The sequence below is a fragment of the Aulonocara sp. 'chitande type north' Nkhata Bay genome, linkage group LG7 (genome assembly GCF_057382095.1).
Source record: "Aulonocara sp. 'chitande type north' Nkhata Bay isolate Kocher_YH1m ecotype deep benthic linkage group LG7, A_spYH_male_GT1.1, whole genome shotgun sequence".
In the NCBI taxonomy this organism is placed as follows: domain Eukaryota; kingdom Metazoa; phylum Chordata; class Actinopteri; order Cichliformes; family Cichlidae; genus Aulonocara; species Aulonocara sp. 'chitande type north' Nkhata Bay.
Window position 1 is genome coordinate 27,537,440 of NC_141350.1, and position 26,945 is coordinate 27,564,384.

General features: G+C 40.2%; 1 protein-coding gene across 7 annotated transcripts in view; it reads left to right on the plus strand.

Moving 5' to 3' along the window:
* Positions 1 to 25,754, plus strand: part of ckap5 (cytoskeleton associated protein 5) — a 43,710-nt gene extending 17,956 nt beyond the window's left edge. For 4 of the 7 annotated variants that reach the window (XM_086299773.1, XM_086299774.1, XM_086299775.1 and 1 more), the window contains exons 12-45: positions 707 to 835; positions 923 to 1,081; positions 1,227 to 1,328; positions 1,951 to 2,061; positions 2,198 to 2,290; positions 2,601 to 2,786; positions 2,961 to 3,055; positions 3,629 to 3,812; positions 3,955 to 4,100; positions 4,366 to 4,540; positions 5,508 to 5,621; positions 5,852 to 5,980; positions 6,182 to 6,376; positions 6,460 to 6,586; positions 7,048 to 7,133; positions 7,360 to 7,470; positions 7,891 to 8,013; positions 10,138 to 10,287; positions 10,357 to 10,560; positions 10,640 to 10,775; positions 11,584 to 11,777; positions 11,873 to 12,045; positions 16,012 to 16,035; positions 17,656 to 17,829; positions 17,938 to 18,058; positions 18,436 to 18,615; positions 18,711 to 18,898; positions 21,060 to 21,135; positions 21,223 to 21,411; positions 21,799 to 21,936; positions 22,270 to 22,353; positions 22,469 to 22,628; positions 22,718 to 22,836; positions 23,519 to 25,754. In XM_086299773.1, coding sequence (XP_086155899.1) covers positions 707 to 835; positions 923 to 1,081; positions 1,227 to 1,328; positions 1,951 to 2,061; positions 2,198 to 2,290; positions 2,601 to 2,786; positions 2,961 to 3,055; positions 3,629 to 3,812; positions 3,955 to 4,100; positions 4,366 to 4,540; positions 5,508 to 5,621; positions 5,852 to 5,980; positions 6,182 to 6,376; positions 6,460 to 6,586; positions 7,048 to 7,133; positions 7,360 to 7,470; positions 7,891 to 8,013; positions 10,138 to 10,287; positions 10,357 to 10,560; positions 10,640 to 10,775; positions 11,584 to 11,777; positions 11,873 to 12,045; positions 16,012 to 16,035; positions 17,656 to 17,829; positions 17,938 to 18,058; positions 18,436 to 18,615; positions 18,711 to 18,898; positions 21,060 to 21,135; positions 21,223 to 21,411; positions 21,799 to 21,936; positions 22,270 to 22,353; positions 22,469 to 22,628; positions 22,718 to 22,836; positions 23,519 to 23,779 — 4,836 coding nt within the window. In that variant the 3' untranslated portion in view covers positions 23,780 to 25,754. The remainder of the gene's footprint in view (positions 1 to 706; positions 836 to 922; positions 1,082 to 1,226; positions 1,329 to 1,950; positions 2,062 to 2,197; positions 2,291 to 2,600; positions 2,787 to 2,960; positions 3,056 to 3,628; positions 3,813 to 3,954; positions 4,101 to 4,365; positions 4,541 to 5,507; positions 5,622 to 5,851; positions 5,981 to 6,181; positions 6,377 to 6,459; positions 6,587 to 7,047; positions 7,134 to 7,359; positions 7,471 to 7,890; positions 8,014 to 10,137; positions 10,288 to 10,356; positions 10,561 to 10,639; positions 10,776 to 11,583; positions 11,778 to 11,872; positions 12,046 to 16,011; positions 16,036 to 17,655; positions 17,830 to 17,937; positions 18,059 to 18,435; positions 18,616 to 18,710; positions 18,899 to 21,059; positions 21,136 to 21,222; positions 21,412 to 21,798; positions 21,937 to 22,269; positions 22,354 to 22,468; positions 22,629 to 22,717; positions 22,837 to 23,518) is intronic. The other 3 variants (XM_086299776.1, XM_086299772.1, XM_086299777.1) reach the window with 3 other exon arrangements.
* The last annotated feature ends 1,191 nt before the right edge of the window (positions 25,755 to 26,945 follow it).

Genomic DNA, 26,945 nt, shown 5'->3' on the forward strand with positions numbered 1-26,945 from the left:
CAGCACTGCTTTTATGCAGACAGAGTGGGTTGTAAGTAATCCCAAAAGTTGGAACACCTGTAGGAATTAGTAGCACCAGCTTTCAAGGCTTGATCAACCTCCATTGCTGCAGAACTGCTTTACATTGTTGACCCCCCCCCTTTGTTTCCTTCTCCTTTCTTTAAAAAAAAAAAAAAAACGAAACAAAAAAAAAAAACCTGGCAGTTCTCCACTTTTGTATCATTTCAGTCTATTCTTTGGACTTGAATGACTTGAATTGCAACATTCTTCTTTGTTAGTACTGAGTGCAATCTTGGCAGACAATATAGGCGAAACTGCACCCATAGTTTCCTGAAGTGTATTGCTGTTACAAAAATACGTGTACATGGTATTAGTATATAACAATAAAATTCGATGAATTTGTATAGTCAATGTCATCGATAATGGTGAGGATCGTTGCAGCCCTATTTGTGTATATCTGTATGAACTCGGACACCTCCTTAACAAATGTTTGCTGTAACATTCACAGATACAGTGATGTTAAGTTCTATGTTTGCATTTGTTTTATGTTCAATATATGTCACCTGTATGTAACTTAACAGACACCAAAATTTGTATCGCCTATTGAATTTTGTTCTAGTCACCACTAAATATGGAATGGAAAAATTTGAAAAAGCACTGCAGGTCTGGCCAACTAATTCTAAGTATACCTATGTTTTTCTCACAGCAAGTAAATGACTCTGCCCCAGAGGTCCGTGATGCTGCTTTTGAAGCTCTGGGGACTGCCATGAAAGTGGTGGGAGAGAAAGCTGTGAACCCTTTCCTGGCTGACTTGGATAAACTGAAATTGGATAAGGTGAGGATCAGGAAGATGTGAATTCAGATGTGAATTCGGTTCAATTTTTTTTGTTGTCATGAACTGTTCACTTTGTTTTTGTTGCAGATTAAGGAGTGTGCTGATAATGTGGAGCTCTCAGGAGGTAGGAAGGGTGCAGGAGGAGGCGGCACAGTTGAGAAGAAATGTGCAGCTAAAGCCGTCGTCCCTGCTGAATCTGTATCCAAATCCTCTGTTCCATCGAAGAGCCAGACTTCTGCCAATAAGGTGTGCTGGGAGCAATGCATGTACAGAAAAGTCAAATTAGTCGAAGGAGAAATATTGTTGCCTTATTGTATATCAGCTTTGTTATTGATAAATAGGATGGTTGGCATCTTTACCAGTCTATAGTTCTACTTGAAACTTTATCCAGGTGTCAGCAGTGCCACCTAAGAAAGGGAAGCCAACCTCTGCAGCTGGTGCCAAATCCAAGAAGTCCTCCGACAGTAAAGAATTCACGGAGTCTGAACTTTCAGTAAGTCATTACTTGACTGCATGCTGGTCCTCTGCAACAAATGTCCGGCATATCAATACATGCTAGAACACTTGCTGTCTCCCAGTCCAGTGTGAAACTCATTGAAAAGAGAGGCAGCTATTCTAAGAAAGCTGGACAGAGCTGCAGAAAGTCTTTAAGCCATCAGCAGGGGGAAAAAATGTGTATATACTTGTACTATCCTACTACAGTGCACAGTTGACAGTGTACCTGCCCAATGAAATGTACACACAACGCAAGACTTTGCATTCCCACGTACTTCATTTCTTGACAGGCTTTACAACTTAAAAACAAAGACAATGATGTGAATGCAACAGCCTACTATACTGTAAAACAACATGCTAGTAAGCACAGTTGAAAATAACAGATTTAAACAGCTGATTAAAGTAACTAAAACAATTCCATGTTTTTACTTGGGATTATATGAATATTGTCTTAAAGTTGGTTATCTTAGTTAATCAGTATCCAGTCCTCACTACTGACAAAGAGTGCCTAGCAGCATTAACTCATGTTATCATAGTAATATTTTATCCCTGTGGGATACAACATTATCAGGCTATTGCTTTGGAATTTCTTATTGTGTACTTGTGTGTTGTTATATCAGGCTGAGGTGTGTCAGGACTTGGCTGCAGGTGTACTTCCTGCCTCCTGTCTTGAACAGCTGGACTCGGCCAACTGGAAGGACAGACTGGCCAGTATGGAGGAGTTCCAGAGGGTAAAGTCTTCCTGTTCTGTCCTCATCAGCTGTGTCATAAACAACTTCATCACAGAACAAAAGCTGATTGACTCATAATATCCAGCAGTGATTGCAAATAACTGCCATTTTTCATTAAATTTGTGTATCCTTCTAGGCTGTTGAGACGATGGATAAAGCTGCAATGCCCTGCCAGGCCTTAGTCAGGATGTTGGCCAAGAAACCAGGGTGGAAGGAGACGAACTTCCAGGTAATCATTGACAAGATGATGTTAATGAAACATCATTAACACCTGCTCAACAATTAACAACTACATTGCACAATTAACTAATGGGAGTGTCTCTTCCAGTTGACAGTGCTCCTATACAAATTTTACTGAAGGATTTGATGAGAATTAAAAAAAAAATGTCAATGAAAAGCTGCTGTAGAGGGAACCAAAGTTTTGGCACTGCACTTAAAACCATTGGCATTCTTTGAAAGCCAGTGTGTAAATGGCAAAATAAAGCACCTGTTATAGGACAGATCAGCCATGTCTGATTACTTACCCTTTTCTTGTTCAGGTGATGCAGTTGAAACTGCGGATTGTGGCTCTCATTGCTCAAAGGGGACAATTTTCCAAGACCTCAGCCTCTGTTGTTTTGGATGGCTTGGTGGACAAGGTTGGAGATGTCAAGTGTGGTGGAAATGCTAAAGAAGGACTGACTGCTATTGGAGAGGCCTGCTCACTGCCATGGACTGCAGAACAGGTAAGGATCAATTTTTCTGGATTGTTAAAGATTGAAAAGGTCTTTTTATATGTGCAGAAAATGACAGAAACATCAACAGATACTACTGTAGCAACAGCGCCTTGATACAACTGTTGTTAATAAAATTGAACTGAGAATGCACAGTATTAATGACTTATGATTTTTCTTTGTCAGGTTGTTTCTATGGCTTTTTCCCAGAAAAATCCCAAAAACCAGGCAGAGACTCTGAACTGGCTGTCTAATGCTATGAAGGAGTTTGGCTTTGCAGGGTAACTTCCTGTCCATCACACATCACTTTATTTGTAACATAATTTCCAACTGATTTTGATTTGGGGGGGGCTTCTTTAAAACATCTTCATTTAACATTTTGCCAGGGAGGTTATGTTTTTGTTCCCAACTGCCACAGGACGAGAGGCAGGGTAAATCCTGGGGAGGTCCATTCACCATTCACACTTATATTCACATCTATAGACAATTTTAAAATCACGAACTAACCTAACCGTACTAACTGCATGTCTTTGGTGGTGTTAGGAGGGGGAATACCTGGAGAAATCCCACCTATTCCTGTTAGGCAACAATAACACCAGTAAATGAATAAAAGGAAAAACAATTCTACAAAAACAGAGTGGGCCAAAGTTTTTCTACAGCAAAGACTCCTTGCCAGTTATTATAAATGCCTGATTGCAGTTCTTGCTTTTTCATATTGCAACTAGATCGCATATAGAAGATTGAGATGGGCACCATGACATCAGTTGTTTTCCTGGCCTCATGTATCTATGCCATTTTCACCCTGGAAGTTGTCCTAAAGACCTCTGTTAACATTTGACCTCCCTACTCTCCAGTATCAATGTGAAGGGTTTCATCAACAATGTGAAGACAGCTCTGGGAGCAACCAACCCCGCTGTTAGGACAGCAGCCATCACTTTGCTGGGAGTCATGTACCTCTACATGGGAGCTCCACTACGCATGTTCTTTGAAGATGAGAAGCCGGCTCTCCTTGCACAGATAGATGCAGAGTTCGAGAAGGTAGCACTTCCAGAGATTTCTCTAAATTTAACTATGTGCTCAGTTTAGCAAGTGTGACCGGTTTAATTATTGTAGTAGTATAATAACAACAACGGGAAAAATAATCACAACTAGTGTCTCTTTATCCTGTCTCCTGTTTTAGATGCAAGGTCAATCTCCACCACCCCCTATCAGGTTCACCAAAAAAGTGGCGGCAGAGGAGGAGGGTGCTGAAGTTGAGGAGCAGGATGAAGATGCTGGAGGTGGAGGACAAAATATCATGGACCTGCTGCCCCGAACAGATGTCAGGTAACCTGATTGTTTCCTTGAAATTTATTTAACCATGCATCCATGTGCGGCAGCTGGAGCATGGCTTCTCCGATGGCGACATTTTCAAATTCTTAGGTCCACACAGGGTTGTTACCCATCTTAAGAGCTTCTAGACTGTTGCTGTTTAGACATTTATCTGGCTAATTAAGCCATCAGTAGGATGTTGGGCCTTAAATCTGTAATATGTCATGTTTGCTATCCCCCTTCTTTCTTTAATGTAGCTCTTTTTCCTTCTGTCTCTAAGTGACAAGATCACGACTGACCTTGTGTCTAAAATTGGAGATAAGAACTGGAAGATCAGAAAGGAAGGTCTGGATGAGGTTGCAGCCATCATTTCAGAGGCCAAGTTCATCATGGCCAACATTGGAGAGCTGCCTCTGGCCCTGAAGGGACGTCTCAGTGACTCCAACAAGATCCTGGTGCGTAAGATGGTGCTCTTCACCTGACCTACAGATCTCGTGTGCGTGCGTGATTTGAGAGGGGAGAGGGGGGGGAAATCACCTGTACTGTATTTATCTACTTAACCTATTTGGTTCTTATCTTTGGTGAGGAAAGTATGGAGATAAAAATTATCGCTTTGTGTTCAAGCATTAGTGCTCCTGCCTTCATTTAAAATCATGCATATCGATGGTCTGGTGAAAAAAAACATTCAATCATTTTTACTACTCACATTTCTCCTTCTAACATATTGGTCAAACGTATATTTCGATTCATCTTTGATTAAGAATTGGAGTACTTAATTGGATCGTTTTTACTCACACAAGGCTGAATGTTAAGATCCTTTAACCCCTTCCCAGCTGTGACAACAAGGAGTGGCCATGGGGCACTTTTAGGATGCTAATGTTCACATTTTGAAATGAAAAGGCAGATGGTTTGGAAGACAGGTAATAAAGGCCATCTGTGTCAACTGTCGTTGAACAGAGGGGGTAGCTTACGACACTGACTATTAGCCACCTACAATGCAGATTTGAGATCCCTTCCATGGCGCCTCAACCGCCACTCACATCTGTAAGGTGACCCCAATAGGTGAGATGATGGGGTGAGGCAAGCTCTTAGTGGTTTGATCCGAAACATCTGGTGATAATGATCCATGCCTTTATTCATGACGTGATGAGGCACATTAACACCACTAGGATTTAAATACCTGGAACTCCATTTGGATTTTGAACTGAAGGAGCCTCTTGGATGACAGGTGAAATGTCTCTGTGAAACTTAAAGAAGTCCAGTTGATTTCCTTAGATGAAATCTAATGTGTTTGTGTCTGTCTCAAAAATTAAAAACTGTAACAGTTTAGTGTGGAGCGATATTATGTGAGGTAACTATGTAGTAATACTTAAACTAAATAGGCAGTAAATGTTAATAAGGGTTTTACTTTGTGTTTTTCAGGTGCAGCAGACTCTTTCTATTCTGCAGCAACTGGCTACAGCCTTGGGACCTGGACTTAAGCAGCACGTCAAAGCTCTGGGAATTCCCATAATAACCGTTCTAGGAGACAGCAAGGTACTCAGCCCACCGATGATAGTATTCATGATCATCTTGTTGCAAACTTCTTTTTCTTTTTTTTTTTCTTTTTTTTTTAAAAACCCTCCATTCCAGAGCTTTCCTGCTTTTGAGATTTTTACATGAAAATTTCATAAAAATATGAAAGTGCCATGAAGGAAACATGTTAATGAAAACAATAGTAAGATATATAGACCTAGATTGAATTGTGCTGGCAATTATTTCTGCAGCCAAATGTGAGGGTGACTGCCATGACCACACTTCAGGCCTGGGTGGAGCAGACTGGGATGAAGGACTGGCTGGAGGGAGAAGATCTTTCTGAGGAACTGAAGAGAGAGAATCCCTTTCTGCGACAAGAGGTACACACACACACACACACACACACACACACACCTATTCTTTTTGCTGTGTGGTCTCACAGAACATAACTTTGACTGTTCTGTTTTCTAGAGATGGATTTGAAATTTTAGTTGTTGGTGTTCCTTATTGCATGAATTGCAGCACAACGGGATGTAAGTAAGAGACTCATGTTTTGCTGGAAACCTCTCTGCATTCCCCAGGTGCTCGGCTGGTTAGCAGAGAAGTTGCCCACACAGAGGACTGTTCCAGGGGATCTGATGCTGTGCATTCCTCAGCTTTACGCCTGTCTGGAGGACAGAAATGGAGATGTGCGCAAAAAGGCTCAGGATGCCCTTCCTACCTTTATGATGCATCTTGGCTACGACAAGATGACCAAAGCGACAGGCAAACTCAAAGTACGAACCTACGGGATATTTTTGCTTCTTGACCACAAATAGTGAGTAGGGATTAATGTCATCTTACTCTCATCTCCCCTCAGCCTGCCTCTAAGGATCAAGTGGTATCCATGTTGGAAAAGGCCAGAGCAGTGATGCCAGCTAAACCTGCGGCGCCAGCCAAAACGGGGGGAGGGAAAGGATCTGCAGAGCCAAATAGAGCTGCTTCAGGTATTTTTAATATTTTAGCATAGTCCCGAGTACGTGTTCAGAACATTTCGGTGGTACTCAAATTTATCTAAACAATGGATTGCATTTAATATTACAGGAATGGTTAAAAAAAAGTAAATGCCACCAATACAGCCAGTCTTTATCCTGATGATAAAGGTGAAGCTTGGCGGTTGAAGGTTGCTGTTGTTAAGACTGTATTGGACTTTTTCTCATGTGTAACTAAATAATGATGGAACCCTTTTTAGCTTTTAAATCCCCTGTTTTGTTTTAAGTGTACTTGTTCATGTTTAAGAGTGATGCCTTTTTTTTGATCTCCTCTCCTTCACAATGAACCCTCTTCAACTGGTCTAACAATAGAACTCAGGATTTCATTGGAGAGAAGTTTGTCATTTCCTGTTAGGCTTGCAGGTATGAGCTAAAATGGCCAGACCATTCTATTAATTTGAATCTGTCCTCTGCAGCCTCCAGGTCTCAACTACCAAGTGAAGACGTCGCTGATAGTAAACCAGAAGTTAAGAAAGTCCGAGGTGGAATGGCTGCTAAGAAGGTATTTATGCTTCTCACGTGTGTGTGAGTGAACATTATTCATTTTGTGTACTGCACTCAGCAGATACAAGGTGCTTTATAAATTAAGTCAGTACAGTATGGTTTGCCATGCCATGCACATTTGCGACTGGGTTTTTTTTTTTTTTTTTTTCTTTTACACTATTTTCTTATCAGTTAATTCAGGACTAAGAAGTTGTAAACACAATATGGTTTTTCTACTCACCCAGCCTCCCTCCCCACCTGAGGAACCCATCCCTCCCCCTTCTTCCAAGGACAAGGACAATAATGGTAGTAAAAAGCCTTCCAGCAAAGGGAAGGCTGCTGGTGGCAATCAACAGGTAGATGTTCAAGTGGTGTTTAGTGATGAAAGTCGGCTCAGAACTTCATTTGAACTGTCCCTGCTCTCTCCCAGTACATCAGGAGCAGAGTTTCTCACTGGGCTCTTTTTAACTCTTTTCAGCCTCTCTCTCTCTCGCCGTGGTTGTGTCAAAAATGCACTAACTTGGTTGCAAAAACAAAATTGATAGTTCACACAGGATTCAGGTTTCACTTAACTGCATGAATGTGTGTGTCAGACTTCAGCGTTGCAACCTGCCTTGCATAACACCTCCTATATTTCTTCTTTCTGCAGTGTGTTACTTACAAGCTCTTCCTCTCTTCATTTGACATTAGAAAACATTACTATGCTCACACATCCACAGGCAGAACAATGTTTAATTCAGCTGTTCTCACTATGAATTTGCTGTTGCTTCCCTCAGGGTGCTGCTGGTAAGAAGCCTGTGTCTAAAGGTCTGAAGGATGATGAAGATAAGTCTGGGCCACTCTTCATCCTCATCGCCAATGCGAAGGAACAGAGGATCAAAGAGGAGAAGCAATTGAAGGTACCAGTAGATGGAAAAACAGCAATAGGGCATGTCTTTGTGGACTTTCTAATTATAGGTGTGTCCTTTGGGCTGCTGGACTTTGTTTTAGACTCGTGAAGTCTAAAAACATGAAATTTAAGAACTAAGGTTATTATTTATTTATTTATTTATTTATTTATTTATTTATAAGCTGAAATTTAAATTAAACATTAGATATTGTTCTGTGTGCAGTGCGCTAAACACCACAATGAAACAGAGAACCAACCTAACATGAAGTGACAGGAAGCTAACATACTCAACAACACATCAAAAGAATAGAAGTCCTATAAAAGAACACAAGTTTTATTGGCACAGACAAAGGCTTTGACTTTGAAATGAAACATACACAATCTGGTGATCAAAATATGCTGGTTGTACAGCTGACGTCAAAGTTTAATAGACAAAGACCAGTGTGTTGTCTCTATAGATGATGTACACGTGAATATAATTTTGGCACAAATGAAACTTCCAGAGGAGCCGTCATAGGGCAATAGGCGGCGTGCACTCTGGGCAGGTCACCAGTCCATTGCAGGGTCCATACAAAGACAGGCAAGCACATACTCATATCCTCATGTATAGCTAATTTTTAGACGCTCCAATTTAACCAAATTGGAGAAATGGAAGAAAACCATCGCAGATAAGAAATCTCTATGCAGCATAAGATCAGGTTTGTACCCAAACTTTTATTACTTTGAGGAGAAAGTACAGGAGAGAAGAAGACTTGAGAATTAAAAGCAGCTCTAAAAATATATACAAATACTTTTGTCTTATTAATGGGCAATAATGAATATTAGAGAGAAAAATGTCTTTCAAATTCAACTGCTCATTGGTTTCCATTTTAGACTGTTCCCCCCCCCCCCCCCCCCATTTGTTTCATTTTTCCAAAAAACCACCTTTATTTATGAATAACTGAGTTTGTCTGTAAGCCTTTAAAGGAGAATGTGGTGAGAAGCAATAATAACAGCATTCTGAAGTTTCTGTGCTGCTGAAAACAAGATGTTATGAAGGTGTAGCTATTAATTAATTAATATTAACAATAATTCACTGTTCGGTATAATAACCCTCAGGTCAGTGGCTCAGTTTTACTGGCCCAGTTTTACTGGTACACACCTACCCAGTAGTTATACAAGGTGGTTACAGGAACAGCGCCGCTGTGTTGGATACTACAAACACGTTTTGGTTTTGTTTTTTTCATTCTACCTGAGCTCAGTCTGTCTGTAACTGCTCGGCCTCTTTGCTCTTCGCGGTGTGTAAACAGACTCTGGCTCCATGTTAAACTACGCCAGCGTCATCATCACTGCTGCTGTTGTCTTATCAGGGTTTCTGTTTAAAACTGGGGCCTGTGTGGCCTTAATGTCACACCTTTTATTTACACAATGCTCCTAAATAAGTTTGTATTACAGCCCCGTTTTTAGTTGCAAATGTGGGTGAAACACTTGAGTGCCCATTTCCATCGTGACAGCAGCACGCTGCACAGCCGCGGTTTATTCGAAGTTTTTATAATCAGATGCTTCAAAATACTTGATGACTCATTGCAGCTCTATTTTTCATGTATGTCCAAAATCATTTGCACCTTTTTGTTCTATGTTCCCTATTAATTACCACCAGTACCACTTTAAATGCTACAGATTGTGGTTCACTTATAATACAGAAACCCATTTGCTGCACACGTATATAGCTCTTAAATAGAATAATAAAGAGCTGTTGTAACGTATTGTACTGAAAAAAAGCAGCATCAGCTCCAATTACAGTATCTTAATTACGAGATACTATAATTAAGATGCTGTGTAAACTACACACTTGTAGTTAAGAAATTGTTACTTTTTTTTTTTTTTTTTTTTTTTTTGTGAACACAACACCTCCAGTTTAATGTATGTCAGAGAAAGGGAGATTGTAATCATTCTCATCATGATGATGCAAAATGAATGAAATGGTAGAATACATGTAGCCTCTGTAGGACTGTTGAATACCAGTTAAACCATTTAAAGGCATTTTCATAGTGTTGCATTGTGATAAAATTAGATGTGCAAAATGTATTTTATTTTATTTTTTGGTGAAATATGACATGTCTGCTTAAGTAAAAAGAAAACGTTTTTGTTGTAGATTCTGAAGTGGAACTTCATCACCCCTCGAGATGAATATGTGGAGCAGTTGAAAACTCAAATGTCCACCTGTTTTGCAAAGTGGCTGCAAGATGAGCTGTTTCACTTCGACTTCCAAAGACATGTCAAGGCCATTGGAGTCATGATTGAGGTATTGGCTGGTCCTCTTCCTACTGCAGTGCGTTTTGTTTGCGTTTCACTAATGAAGTCTGTTTAACAGAGGTTGGAGAGTGAGAGTGAAGCCACCATCAGCTGTCTGGACCTGATTCTGAAGTGGTTCACCCTGCGGTTTTTTGATACCAACACCACAGTCCTGATGAAGGTGCTTGAGTATCTAAAATTGCTGTTTGCCATGCTGAATAGAGAGAACTACCACCTGACGGAGTATGAAGCCAACTCCTTCGTCCCCTACCTCATACTTAAGGTGAGTACATATCCGAATGGGACCTCTTCATTTATTTTCTTCCTCACTCCATCCGCTGAGCATCTTCCCTCATATTTAGGTTGGAGAATCAAAAGATGTGGTTCGCAAAGATGTTCGGGCTATCCTGGCCATGCTATGCAAGGTTTATCCAGCATCCAAGGTCTTCCCTTTCCTCATGGATGGAACCAAATCCAAAAACTCCAAACAGAGAGCTGGTAGGTTTTCTTTGGTTAGTCTTTGCTGCACCACATGACTATCAGTCCTCTTCTGTTTGTGCCAATTTTTTTTATAGCTATAAAACAAAAATTGCATTAGAAATGAAAGCTGTGTGGCAGGATTTTGATTTGGGGAAGGAAAATGTTCTTTTCAAGCTCTGTCAGCTCCAGCAATTCAGGAAGACATCTGTAGCGATAGGTTGGGTGTTAGGAGAAAGACGAGGGCAAACAGAAACTGGACCGAAGACTCACTATGGGAGAAAGGGCCAGAGTTTACTAATTAAATGTAGTAGTGGTGTATAAACCTACAGGGAGGAAAAAGAAATGCTCAGTGCATTATGGGAAGCCTAAGCCTATTGTAACATAAGCATATAAGCTTTATCAGACAGAAAAGTTTTAGGCCTAATCTTAAAAGTAGAGCATGTATGTCTCTTAAATCCAAACTAGGAACTGGTTCCTTAGTAAATAGCTGAAGATTTTGCCTCCCATTCTACTTCTATGAAACACAAGTAAGTCTGCAGTCCAAGTGCAAAATTGCTGTTAGGTTAATAAGGTACTATAAGGTACTGAGGAGGCCATTAGACTGGAACCGGGGGGGAATTCAAGTGAGAATGGACAACTGAAACACCAAATGGCTTAGGGAAACCACAGAAGACATTTAAGTGGGTGATTGCAGGAAGGAGAGAGAGAGAGAAATAGACAATTTATCGACTGTATGGCCTTCACATTTATGTGAAGCTGTATGTAGAGAAATGCAGGGGAAATACTGTAACACATTGTAATTGTGTTGTGTTTTTGTTTTTCTCAGAATGTCTGGAGGAGTTAGGTTGTTTGATAGAGGGCTATGGGATGAATGTATGCCAGCCTACTCCAGCTAAGTCTCTGAAAGAAATTGCTGTGCACATTGGTGACAGAGACACATCTGTACGCAATGCTGCCCTCAACACTGTGGTGGCTGTCTACAACGTCTGCGGGGATCAGGTCTACAAACTTATAGGAAATGTAAGATGAGCACTGGTCCTGGTCATGTTTTGGTAAGACTTCACATGAAATTGTACTCTGCACTCTTTGACATGCTTCTATCCCTGTGCCTCCAGTTGTCGGAGAAGGACATGAGTATGCTAGAAGAGAGAATAAAGCGATCAGCAAAGAAGGCACCCACAGCTGTGGCCAAACAGACTGCAACAGATCGGTCTCAGAAGGAGCACCCAACAAACTCCAATGCCACCTTCCTCCGCAAGCCTGCACAGGAAGACCCTAATAAGCTTAAGTATGTCCCCTCTGATTATGAGTTTGTCTCAACTAAATAAAAAAAAAATAAAAAGGACCCTCACCAAGAGATAAGAATATTGATGAGGGGGAAAAATCATTGTGTGATTACTGCTTGGTGACAGTGCACAGCAGGCCTTTGAAACGGCTAGTCTTCAAGTTTAGCGACTGGTTACAGTAGGGCAGAAATACTAGAAGTTTTCACATATAGTTTAAAGCATGATACAAATCACTTAAGGCACTAGTCTTGTAAAAATGACCCTTGTTGTAATGAGGTTGACGGTTTCTTGGTTGTGCCTGCACGAATCCCAACACATTAACAACTCGATGCTAAAACTTTACTGACTCTTCAGTGTAAAAGTAAGCTTCATGTCAGCTGATACAGTTAATTTGCCCCAGAAAAAATATTAGTAATCCAGGAGAGCAGTTTGAAACTACTATACATCTTAGAGTCATAGTGGGGAAAGACTGGACTGGAGTACCTGGAGAGAACCTACGTAGGCACAGGGAGAACATGCAGACAAAAACAGGATGCAGTCAGCTGGCAGATTCAAACCAGGAACCATCTTGCTAGTAGGTGACAAAGCTGCCACTACACCTCTTTGCTGGCAGCATTTTATTTTCTGTGCCACTAAAGTGCCATTAGGTAACTGTTGTTGTGATTCGGTGCGTTATAAGTAAAATTGAATCGGTTTGATAAAGCTGTCATAGTTTGAGAGTTACTGGCTCAACATTGACCCTTTCATTATGCACAGTGAATTATTGTAGCATGTAGTTTTGTGGACCAGTGCACAAGGGAGCAGCTTCAGCTTCACAGTAAACTAAATGGAAGACCAGTATGACCAGTATAACATTAACCTCCTAAGACCCGAACTCTTCCACGGCATGCATTTTTAATTTGTCTTTGATATTTGGGCATATTGGGGCCCGATGAATGTAAAAACAAAGAATTACCAGATTTAATTTTTTTATTTTATTTTTTTTACCTGATTTTTGTTTCTAAGAAAAATGAGAGCCACATATGAGGATATTTGTTTAAAATTTCGATAGAACAGTAGCAGTATAATGTCCTCGTAAGTGGATATTCAATTCAATTTTATTTATATAGCGCCAAATCACAACATAAGTCGCCTCAAGGCGCTTCATAGATACAGAGAAAAACCCAACAATCATATGACCCCCTATGAGCAAGCACTTTGGCGACAGTGGGAAGGAAAAACTCCCTTTTAACAGGAAGAAACCTCCGGCAGAACCAGGCTCAGGGAGGAGCGGCCATCTGCTGCGACCGGTTGGGGTGAGAGAAGGAAGACAGGATAAAAGACATGCTGTGGAAGAGAGACAGAGGTTAATAACAGATATGATTCAGTGCAGAGAGGTCTATTAACACATAGTGAGTGAGAAAGGTGACTGGAAAGGAAAAACTTAATGCATCATGGGAATCCCCCGGTAGCCTACGTCTATTGCAGCATAACTAAGGGAGGATTCAGGGTCACATGGTCCAGCCCTAACTATATGCTTTAGCAAAAAGGAAAGTTTTAAGCCTAATATTAAAAGTAGAGATAGTGTCTGTCTCCCGAATCCAAACTGGAAGCTGGTTCCACAGAAGAGGGGCCTGAAAACTGAAGGCTCTCCCTCCCATTCTACTTTTAAATACTCTAGGAACAACAAGTAGGCCTGCAGAGCAAGAGCGAAGTGCTCTAATAGGGTGATATGGTACTACAAGGTCATTAAGATAAGATGGGGCCTGATTATTTAAGACCTTGTATGTGAGGAGCAGGATTTTGAATTCAATTCTGGACTTAACAGGAAGCCAATGAAGGGAAGCCAATACAGGAGAAATATGCTCTCTCTTTCTAGTCCCTGTCAGGACTCTTGCTGCAGCATTTTGGATTAACTGAAGGCTTTTCAGTGAGTTTTTGGACATCCTGATAATAATGAATTACAGTCGTCCAGCCTGGAAGTAATAAATGCATGAACTAGTTTTTCAGCGTCACTCTGAGACAGGATATTTCTAATTTTAGAGATGTTGCGCAAATGGAAGAACGCAGTCTTACATATTTGTTTAATATGTGCATTGAAGGACATATCCTGGTCAAAAATGACTCCAAGGTTCCTCACAGCGTTACTGGAGGCCAAGGTAATGCCATCCAGAGTAAGAATCTGGTTAGATACCATATTTCTAAGATTTTCAGGGCCGAGTACAATAACCTCAGTTTTATCTGAATTAAGAAGCAGAAAGTTAGCAGTCATCCAGGTCTTTATGTCTTTAAGACATTCCTGCAGTTTAACTAATTGGTGTGTGTTATCTGGCTTCATGGACAGATAGAGCTGGGTGTCATCTGCATAGCAGTGAAAATGTATGCTATGTCTTCTAATGATACTGCCTAAGGGAAGCATGTATAATGTAAACAGAATTGGTCCTAGCACTGAACCCTGTGGAACTCCATAATTAACCTCAGTGTGTGACGAGGACTCTCCATTTACATGAACAAATTGGAGTCTATTAGATAGATATGATACAAACCACTGCAGTGCAGTACCTGTAATACCTACAGCATGTTCTAATCGCTCTAATAGGATATTATGGTCGACAGTATTGAATGCTGCACTAAGGTCTAGCAGGACAAGCACAGAGATGAGTCCACTGTCAGAGGCCATAAGAAGATCATTTGTAACCTTCACTAAAGCTGTTTCTGTGCTGTGATGAGCTCTGAAACCTGACTGAAACTCTTCAAATAAGCCATTCCTCTGCAGATGATCTGTTAGCTGTTTGACAACTACTCTTTCAAGGATTTTTGATATGAAAGTAAGGTTAGAGATTGGCCTATAATTAGCTAAGACTGCTGGGTCTAGAGATGGCTTTTTGAGTAAAGGTTTAACTACAGCCAGCTTGAAGGCCTGTGGTACATAGCCGATTATTAGAGATAGGTTGATCATATTTAAGATTGAAGAATTAATTAATGGCAGGACTTCTTTGAGCAGTTTTGTAGGAATGGGGTCTAAAAGACACGTTGATGGTTTGGAGGAAGTAATTATTGAAGTTACTCAGAAAGATCAATTGGAGAAAAAGAGTCTAACTTAACATCAATGGTACTAAGAGTAGCTGTAGATAATATTACATCTGTGGGATGATTATTGGTAATTTTTCCTCTAATGATAAAAATTTTATTTGTGAAGAAGTTCATGAAGTCATTACTAGTTAACGTTAAAGGGATTGTTGGCTCAAAAGAGCTCTGACTTTTTGTCAGCCTGGCTACAGTGCTGAAGAGAAACCTGGGGTTGTTCTTATTTTCTTCAATCAGTGATGAATAGTAAGATGTTCTGGCTTTGCGGAGGGCTTTCTTATAAAGCAGCAAACTATTTCTCCAGGCTAAATGATGATCCTCTAAATTTGTGACACGATATCAGGCCCTTGTAGAGCAAAATTGAGTATTTTGGTCTAAATAACCCAAAATGTGATGTCCACATGTGGACGCCAGGTCCTAGGAGGTTAAGCTAAAAAAACATTCAATATGGTTTCTACAGTAGCCAAGTTAATCATCGTGTTTTATGAGGAAAGAAAAAAAAAAAAGAATAAATAAAAATCTTAGAGGGATTTAGATTGTTGTAATATCTGCCGTAAATAGTTTGCATTATGAATTGTAACATGGCATTTCAAGGCAATCTATTCCAAATGTTTCCTGTGAGCATGTTAAACATTTGGTCCATTGTGTTTTGGTTGGGATGACTCTAATGCAGTCATACATCAGTTTGAATGTTTACTCACAACTTTGTCTGTCCCCTTCTTGTCTTGATATTCTGAGTCATTGCATGTTGGGTTCCTCTCATAAGGTTACTTGTCTAGTCTTCAACTTAGTTCAACTAAAATCACCTTTCACTGGCCGACTGCTTGCCTTTCTCTTAACCCTTCCTCTTTCTTCCTCTGTGATTTCCTCCTTTTTTCTGCCTGCCTTCCTTTCTGGAGCAGAATAATGTATCGCACGTATAGGATGTGAGTACCAACTCCTCCTCCTTCCCCTCTTTTCTGTCTGTAGCCATTGTAAGAACTCGTCTCACTGTATTCTTGTTCAGTGTGTTCAATGTAAACTTGTTATTTCTGTTCTTTCTCTCTCATTTCTCTACTTTTAGAGGGTTATTTTTGCCAAATATTGTGGTTGCTGTTTCTTCAAACAGAAGCATGAAAATGTATCTTTTCCCCTCCTCTGTAATATGGTGATCTGGATTTTTGATTTTTGACCCAGAGGTGTGAATCACTCTTGCAGCCTTCTTGCTGATGTACATCACCCACCGTAGTACACTGGTTAAGCCAATGAGCTTTGCTGACATGTTTGTCTTTTTCACTTTTGTCAGTGGATTATGGTAAAATTTCAGTGTGTGCTGTTCTTTATTTTTCACTAAAAGAAGGGCCAATGTTTAAAGAATATTGTGATGGGCGTGTTGCACCGGCACTTAACAATATGTTATTGCAGCCTAACCTAAATTTTCAGGGTCTTTGGACTGCTGTGAAAATAGATTTCACCAAATTATGGGGTTACTTCAAAGTTCATGACATGAGTTTTAGAAGTTGCTGGGTACTTTCTAATTTTATAGCATGCTGTCTGCCCACCAAAGTTGCACGTTGGTGCGTTCCTAAATAAGTCGTAATGAGTTCGTAGTTGGAAATCTTTGGGTTTTTTTGTTTGTTTGTTGTTTTTTTTTTTTTTGTTGGTTTTTTGGTTTTTTTTGTGGAACTCCACCCTTAACTCAGATTTCCCACTCGGAAAATCAGAGCACACCAACATACCCTGAGTCAGTAATCCAAGATAACCGAACATAAACAGTAAAAAGCAAAACTGTAAATGTTTCATCTGTACTACCACTGCTGTATTTGTATTTATCAGGCTCTATCCATCTATAGCAAAAGCACTATACTGCATTGCTAGCGATGCCTGAATGGCTCCAACTTACTAAATCCTGTTTTTCCTCATTCTGTCTGGAATGTGCTAACTCAAGAGTGACATTACACCTTTCTGAGGTATCTGGATTCGTTCCCTCATTCTGGCCAAAACAAAAGGTTCCTTAAAATTTCAGTCTTGTTATAAAAGTACAAAGTTTTTCTTTTTACAAAATCAATGTCATAGGTCCTTTATGCAAATAGCTGAGGCTATGCTGCTGAAATACGTTACCAGCTGGATAAATCACTTTCATCAACCTGTTATTTGTTATCAATGTAGCCTTTTATCTGGTTGTCCACATGACTTTTTCCCCATCTCGCTGAAGGATACAAACTCAATGTCTTTAAAATCAGTGCTGCTCTGTTTCTGTTCAGACAGTCCCAGTGAAATTTGGTTGATCAGACAATTCTCACACATACAAGTCCTGTGTTGGAATGCAGTGATTCATAGAAATGTGACATTTGAGAGTTTCAAACTCATTTATTAATCATATTAAATTGGATAAACCCTTCTTTAGGCTGAGGATATTCACTTATATCCACATTATCTCTCAAAGCTTGAAGTTGTGTGAGGACTGGAGCTAAGCAGCACTGATGGATTATTATGCTCAACTAAATTTAGTGTCTTGTCTTCTTTTCCCACCACCTGTCTTCCAATCCCTCCCTCAATCTATCTAGCCAAGCCCGTCAGAATGCACAGCACACAGAGTCCCTGCATCCATCCATCCCCAAGGAGTTCCAGCTAGACCTGGATATGATTGAGATGGACCAGGGTAGAGTGTGCGAGCTGCCGGACCTTGTCCAACACAAGCTGGATGAGCTGCTGGAGCCCATCATGATCCCTGAACCCAAGTAAACAACCTCAGTCCTGATAATTAAGCGCACACACAAGCAACACAAACAAGAAAGAAGTGAACATTTGTTGAGGTTTAATGCTTCTTTGCAATTTTGTGTTCAAAGGATGCGTTCGGTCTCGCCACACTTTGATGAACTGCACAACAGCACGGCTTCCACCATCAACTTTGTCATCTCTCAGGTTGCGAGTGGTGACATCAACACCAGCATCCAGGCGCTGGCACAGGTAAACAAACATATTTTGCACAGAGCACATTTTCAACTGATTGGATATGAAATATTTAGTAAACTGTCAACCACCACTCGCAGTAATCATTAATGAAGCAGAAGAGTTTCTTTAAAAAAAACACGGTGACTTTGCACTGCTAGGAAAACATGGCACAGGTCTTTCTTTCCCCCCCTTCTTTTCAGGAATGGATATTTTCACATGATAGTCAGGATGTATTTATTTGTTTATTGACACAAGCACTACAAAGATACTCCTGTCACAACTTGATGCATAAATGTTGGTGAATAAAAGTATAATGGTATCCCTGAACCCATGCTCAGTGTTCCCAAATAGCATTTCTCTCTAAATCTGAAGGATTTTACTTTCCTCTGCAGATTGATGAGGTACTGCGACAGGAGGACAAAGCGGAAGTGATGTCGGGACACATTGATCAGTTTCTTATTGCAACCATCATGCAGCTGAGGCTCATCAACAGCACGCACATGGCTGACGATCGGGTGGATAAGAAGGATATCATAAAGTTGTATAGCTGCATCATAGGAAACATGCTGTCTGTGAGTTGTGCCTACACAGTAATCACATCTGTTAGCTTGATTTGAGAGGAGGATGCTGATGTCTTTATGGACCTCCTCTTGTTCCTTTCGACTAGCTGTTCTCTATGGAGTCCCTGGCCAGAGAGGCATCTATGGGTGTGTTGAAGGACCTGATGCATGGTCTGATAACGTTGATGCTGGACAGCAGAGTGGAGGATGTAGAAGATGGAACACAGGTCATCAGGTCTGTCAACCTGCTTGTAATCAGAGTCCTGGAGAAGTCTGACCAGACCAACATGATCAGGTCAGTAAGAAGAAACTCCTCACTGCGATAACTTCAGCTAACTTCTGTGTGTGTATCTGTATTATTATTTCATTCTTTCTTTTACGGCTTTAAGTCCAGAGAGGTCAGTTTTGTGTTACTAAGGTGGGCGGCTGAATCACCATAATAACCTATTCTGAACACACAACCTGGTTGGGAGCCAGTTACATTCAGTGTTTCAGTTTACGATCAGCAGAAAGCGCCACAGTCTTCCATTTTATTTACATAAATAATTCATCATCAACATGTTTCCCTTTATCTTGCAGTTTTTCAGCAGGACCCTGCTGGAAAACCAGCTGCACAGCTGATAAATGAGCCTTTTTTAGTTTCAAAGAGACAGATTTTGGGGTATTACCCAAAGTCTGAACTGCATCGATCCACGTGCTCAGTGTCCATGGTTACCATGGTTACTGCAGAAGCTGCTGTGAATTAAACAGCTGGCACTGCGCTAACTTGCGGGTGGGATGAGTGTTTGTTTTTCATTACAACAGAATTGTCTGACTTGGTTGACTTAAGTTAACTTGTAGTTTAGGAGTATCATAGATAACGCCCACGTGAGTGTGTCCTCAGAAATCTGGACTCGTGTGGACTTTCCAACGACATAGTGGTAACTGTACACCACAATACTGAAATAGACTATTACGGAAATTACTGCTAGCATCCAGAAATCTGATGTGTTTCATAGTTTCTAACAAGTCTTTGACAGTTAAACGTAACATGACCAAAACGCCAACATTAAAAATTTTTTAAAAAAGCACACACCACACAAATCAGATGTTGTTCTGATTTCATTTTTATTTTAGTAAACTCAGAAAATTCTAACAGAGAGCTGGTGCTTAGATTATCGCTGAATAAACATTTCTTTAAAAACAGATGATGTAATAATTTCTGGACAGGCTGGAGTCTTCAGTATCCACGAACAACGTGTTGGTTCAGATGCTTCTCTGCTTGTGATTTGAAATGCATTCTGGGATACCTGGCTGTCCCAAGTGGTAGGGCTGCTCAATGAATCGAATTTTAATCACGATTACGATCTGGGCTTTCAACGATCATTAAAAATGACTGAGTCGATTATTAGCCCCTCCCTTGTGCTTTACTCTTGCGCTGCTCCGTGTGGCAAATCGAGCGCACCTCTCTGCATTTCGAACACGTGTCACAACAATTAAGAGCAGCGGTCTCCAACCTTTTTTGCGCCACGGACCAGTTTATGCCCGACAATATTTTCATGGACCGGCCTTTAAAGTGTCGCGGATAAATACAACAAAATGATTAAGAGGACCCGAGGGAAGCTCGGAAAGCTAAGCAGAAGTTATCTGGAGAGGAGAGTGACTGCCGTTGGTTGAAAAGAGAGGTAAAAAAAAACTTCAGCGGTGTGGAAACATTATGGGTCCGCAGAGTCAGACGTGGATCAAGTAGACACAGTGTGTAAACTTTGCTACGGTGTCGTAGCTGCACCACAGAGCAACACTACAAAGTTCACTAAACATAGATGTTTACATTTTTCATTTATTTTTTATATTGCAAACATTTGCACTGTTATCAGTATTTGCACACTATTTTATATTATTTTTTGACAATCTTTAAAGTCATTTTTCAATATATTGTTATTGTTAAATAAATATTGTCAAATAATCGAGATCTCAATTTCAGTGAAAATGATCGTGATTATCATTTTTGCCATAATCGAGCAGCCCTACCAAGTGGACACTACCACCAGTTCATAGCAATCGATTATCTCGGCTCGACCTGTCTTGACTTAATTTAATATTTGCTTCTTTGGACTTCAACATGTAAAACCTTTTGTCTTGTTCCTGTTTCTTTCATTTAAGGAACATTTTTAAATTGCTACAACTGGTCTCCTTATTCAACGCATTTATGTCATTCATTTAGATTATTTTAGTGCTGGACTATTAACACATTCTAGCATCACTTTCTCCTGAGATTTTTTTTTTATTTATTTTTTTTATTGAATTACTATTTGTTTGTTTTTAAACTACCAGTTGATATTGTGTTTACTGGCTGTTATAGTCCTTAATGTTCCTGTTTATTTAACTTGTTTTGTGTACGGGTGCTTTGTGACTGTTTTTCTGTGAAATTGACTTGACAAATAAACTTTACTTCTTTCCTTCCCGTCCCTTGGCAGTGCTCTGCTGGTGTTGCTTCAGGACACACTGGTCTCGACAGCTGGTTCCCCCATGGTCTCAGAGCTGGTCATGAAAGTAAGGGAACCTGATGTTAGTGCCAAACCTGCTGTCCACTAAAAATGCTTTAAACTGGACTTCTAACTCATGTTTATTTACATTCAGTGTTTGTGGAGGGTTATCCGCTTCCTCCCAGAGACCATCAACAACATAAACCTGGACCGGATCCTGCTGGATGTCCACAACTTCATGAAAGTTTTTCCCAAAGAGAAACTTAAGCAGCTCAAGAGCGATGTCCCACACAGGACCCTCAAGACGCTGCTACACACACTCTGCAAGCTCACCGGGGCAAAGGTAACACACACAGTAGCTGAGTGGTTAATACTAGCGCTTCACAGCAAAAATAAAAGTTGCTGTTTTGAATCCCTTGGTTTGCTTGGGTTCCATTTGTGGAGTTTGCATGCTCCCTTTAGAGTGCCATCTAAATGTATGGTTCAGTGCAACTTGTTGTCTAAAGAGCTTTGAATGGACACTAAAACAAGAAAAGCTCTTATAGAAGTTATATAAGAAAACTGCAATACCTGTTTAGTAACCCATACATAGGTCCAGGTCACATTATTTTACCATTCATTCATGCTTAATGCTTTGATAAAGTTTTGAATTGGACTCTTTTTAAATGAGTATTTAAAATGTTCATTTATTGATGACTCTTTCCTATTGCTTTGTATTAATGATGATCAGATCCTTGACCACCTGTCGATGATTGAGAATCGTAACGAGTCTGAGTTGGAGGCCCATCTGAGGCGGGTAGTCAAACACTCTGGAAACCTGGCGGGACTCAAGAGTGACCGGAGCAACGAGAAGGGGGGACTGCGTATAGTAAGTAACGCATAAAACTCGGCAATGATTCTATAAATGGAGAATGTTCCATCAGAGTTGTGAGTTTATGTTGAGCAGAATGCTGATTTACAAGTTAAATAAAATTCTACTTTTTCTTGTGTGAATATGTGTTTTATTCCTCCGGGGTTTTTTCTCTTCTCCTCCCCGGTGCTTTTCTTAGACGATCCAGTTTTTTACCATTTCTTCCTGCACTAAATGTGACGGCAGTGTTCAGGAAAAAGCATGATGTAGCAAATCCATTGAGTCCAGAGGGTTAAATAATTGAACTGTCAACTACTACTGAGTTACACTATCCTGATGTTTCTTTTGCAGGACGATCGGATGTCAAAGGCAAAGGTCAGTGACATTCTGTCTGAAATCTTCAAGAAGATCGGCTCCAAGGAGAACACTAAAGAGGTCAGCATCGCTCCTGTTTGAAAATCAAAGCAGCAGTGTAATTAATTTTGAAATACGTTTTATGATACTTTTGACCCTGGACAACAAAGTGAAGCATGAACACTCTCCTTTTCAGGGTTTGACAGAGTTATATGAGTACAAACAGAAGTACTCAGATGCAGACCTGGAACCGTTCCTCAAAAACACATCCCAGTTCTTCCAGAGTTACGTGGAGCGAGGCCTTCGCATGATTGAGTCTGAGAGAGAGGGGAAAACTCGAATCCAGACCACAGCAGGTACAGCTGTACCCCATGTTGTCATGGTGCTCTTTGGTTATTATCAATCAGGAATGTGTAGTAACATCTGTGTGTATGCTTCTCTGCAGTGATCCCTCAGCATGGTGTTGACTCCAGTCTGAGCAGCAACGAGGAGCTGAAGCCAGCTGTTTACTATGAAAGACTGAAGATTCTCAGACAAAGACAAGGCCTGGAAAACACTTCCAGGGTCAGTTGGTATTATTCATTTAGTAAAGTCACAATGCACTGATGAGCTACAGCTGCTTATCAAAGTAGTGTAGTGGCTATATTAATTTCTTAAAGTCCTCTCTTTTATACGAGAGAAGTACAGACGGACAAGCGCCTGTTTTTATGCGTTGTCATTAGCAACGACGATACAACAATGGCTTGTCCACTTGTTTATTTTCCACATAAACCTTTCACAATAAAGCTCAAGATCCTGTTGAGACTTTTCAAAATAAACTGAATCACGTGAAAGAGCATGCAGACTGTTTACGGATGAGAATTAAAAAAGAGCCGCCAGGTGCTAAAAAATAAACCTTAGACTCAAACGTTAGAACAGGCTTTTCCCCGCAGCACACCGTGTAATAAATACTCACAAAGAAAACGGCGGCCGTAACAACTTGTCTAAAAATGTATCGGTTAAAACACTCGACTCCAGCTATACAACGTGCAGCAGGAAACACTTCACGCAAGTCGAGCTGCCCGAGATTCACAGAATTTACAGAAAATGTCACATTTTTGTGATTTATATCGTTATCGGACGATAGATGTCTTAAATATGAGATTTTGGTCATATCGCACAGCCCTAATTCCAGGATGAGTGTTTGTTAGTAGTGGTATGCAGCCTAAGCTAACGTGTCTTTTCGCCCTCTGTCTCCCTCCACCAGCAACAGAGTGTTGGGGGAAGTGAGGACGAGGCTCAGCAGCGACCCACCATCTCCTCCCTGCTGTCCTCAAAGCCGTCAGTGGCATCATCCACCGATATGCTGCAAAGCAAGCTGTCACAGCTGAAAGAGTCGCGGGAGCTGTACATGCAGGAGCACAACGTTCACTCCCCGACACACACCAACACCCGCTCAGCTTCACCAGCTGCCAACCTGGATGACCTGAAGAAACGCCTAGAGAGGATAAAGAGTAAGCGGCAGTGAAGCAGGAGCACCACATCATCTCATCCATTAACCTTGTGGAGTCCTCTAGTAAGAAATGGACCATCCACCTTTTTAACTCATGCTGTCTTTATATTGATGTTCTGCTGGAGGGAAAGGGAAGGACACAGGACCCCGCCTCAGATTTGAACCTGACTCCACCCACTGTGCCTGTATGTTGTTAGAAATAAAACGCACCCTGTAGAAACCATACAGGTGTTTTCAGCTACTGTTATCAGAATGTGAGTTATTGTTCATCAGAGTGAAAAGCTGAAGCCCTTCAGCAATATGAGAGGAGGGGCACCGGTGGTGTTGTAGTTGTTAGAGAATTAGGATCATGTACTTTGTTCTGTCTTTGCCCTCTATGTACACTCTGTATTATGAAGCTTCCTCAGCCACTTGTCTGCTCGTTTTTTTTGTTTTGTATATATTGAACAGTTCAACACTTCTGTTGGCTGCAGGGGAAAATGTCAAGGACACAACAGTAGCAATATTCAGGTAGACGCCCAAAATGAGGTGCGTGACATGAGGTGAGTGCCCCCTATTGGTCATACATAGTTTCTGTGATTTCAGCTTTGCATCAGTTCAGTATGATTTTAAAGAATGTGTTCAACACACTGAATTAAATTTACCTCAGCAGGAAATCTGAGAAGATGCTCTTAAATTTTATTTGCAAAAGCCTTTAGTTTTTCCCCTTTTCTGCCTTAGTAACATGTTATATTCTGATGTGAATCCAGTTGTCAGGTTTCATTCTCCACCTCTGAATAGGAGATGTCATTACTGGGAGAGTGAAATTTGCTGGGACAGGCTGATTTACTGCTGCACTGCTCAAGAGTTTAGCTTCAGTAATGAGTCCAGGTCATATTGATTATAAATAGGAATTAATGTTATATTCAGCTGAAAGGATAACCTTCAAAAAATTAATGTACTTAAAACCATTGTTTCACATTAACGGTCATTAACTAAATTTCAACTGTATAGCTGCATGAAGTCAAAGTAATAATAATAAAGGCTTTCTGTCCTCTGGCCCATGGTTGGCATCTCTAAGTGACACTGTAAAACTCCAGCACCTACTTTAATTAACGTGTCTAAAGTTTTTGTTTTTTGTTTTTTTGTCAATTTCAGACTTGAAAATATTGTAAGTTGAGTTGCATTTATTCAGATTCTGATGGATTATCTGCATCTTCTTTAACCAGATACTCAGATGATGGGCTTTCAGAAAGTATCTGGTTTGTTTTGTAGCTTTTTCTTGAGCTTTGTTATCACAGGAAGAGCAAAAGTGTAACCAAAAACATTGGCTGGTCCACACTTCGGTATAGGGTTTTAACTACTAGATGTTCTCTATTAATCTGCAGGTTATTTTCTCATTTTAGTGTATGCAATGGTTGACCCATCAGAAAACAGTGGGAAAATGTTTCAAACTCTCATCAGCTTGCACTGAAGGACGGGCTGATCTCATAACGGTCTCCTTTTGTCTGGATCTCTAAAGTAGACTCCTCCAGTCCACTTATTAGTGGTTTTGTAAACTAAATGAATCAGATCCATTGTTTTAGTAACTCCATCTGTTTTTGTAGTCTTGCTTCAGAGTCTAGAAGCTACTGTTTTCCCCCTGAAATGGGTTGGAGCTGGTGTACAATTAATGGTGCAGTTTAAAAAAACAAAAAAGGCTTATTTTGTTGAAGGAAGGAAGTGACCGCTGAGAATTTTTCTTACATGTGTGCAGTTGTGTTGCGCTGTGCTGTGGGTTTACACTCAGCTGTAAATAATGTATGTAAAACTCTCCATTAACCTTCACTTAACAAACCGCAGCCATGAAGCCAGACTGCAGGGTGAACGTGGTTGCCACTGTAAAGTGCATTGTCCAAACTGTTGTTCAGCAGAAGGAAGCACTCTGTGTTTGTAGGCTGTAGGAGCATGGCATGAGCCTGTGATTTTTATGTTATTCTGTAAATAAAGTTTACATCAATTAAACTGCTTATTACATCTCTTATTTCCAGCCCTCGGCCAATGAAGATAACTAAGGCTGTTAAGTCATCTGTTCCGTAGTTAATATTAAATACAAAAACAGATGCTGAGTAAGTATGTAATTCCTTAGCCATGCTTGTATAATATGTTGTGGATTTTTTTTTTTTTTTTTTTTTCTGCCCTTAAAGGAGAAAATTTGTTGTTTTAGAACTTCTGTATTTGTAGGAGTGAAAAGACTCATCAATGGTTCTTCTGGGTTTTTCCAAAATTCATTGTTATTTGGTCTATAAAATATTAATGCCCTCCCTTTGGGAGGGGAAAATGGTTAAAGTACTATATGATATATATAGTGACCACCAAATAACTGATTTTACAATGATGAACTTCACTTCTTTTTTTGGAGACCTGAAATGTAAACACAAGCTATAAATAAAGTAGACCTGACAGTCAACACAAAGATTGAGACATTCCAGGATCTGGACACAGACACACAGCAGGACAAAACGAGTGTAATGAGGAATTAAATTCAAATTTAGCAGCACTGAAAGTGAGAGAGAGAGAGAGACCTTTGACCTTTTAATTTGCCCCTCAATAAGATGTGAAACACGATGTAAAATAATCCCAAAAGTATCCAGTGGCAGTGCTGGGAATTTTTTTTTTTTTTTTTTTTTTTTTTTTTTTCCCTCCTGCCTACACGGAATGGGATGACACTTTGATTTCTGTATGTAATAATTTCACACTTCTGCAGCCATATCATGTGAAAATGATCACAGATGTACACAAAAACATTTTTAAGAAGAATATGGCAGTGTTTGCATGAAACCAGTGAATTCATTTTTTTAAATGAATTATGAAGTATGTACTGATTTAGCAGTGAATGTGGGAGTTCTTGTGATTTCTAGGATGTAATGTCAAAATTTTGCAACCATAAAACTTGAAAATGATCAATGATCCACACAAAGACAGCTTGAACAACCATAGGGTTGATATCTGATGACGGTTGATAACAACTTGGTTGTTATATTCTTTGAAATGTGTAAATATAACCGTTTATCAGTTTGTATTTTGTGTGTATTATTTGTATGAGTGTGATTTTAGCACTGAATTATATGAAACCTGGCATCAACAACAAAGTGATTACAGATATACAGTATTTTTCTTATCCCAACCAAGGGAAATTAAACAACCTTGTGTCTTTGGGAGT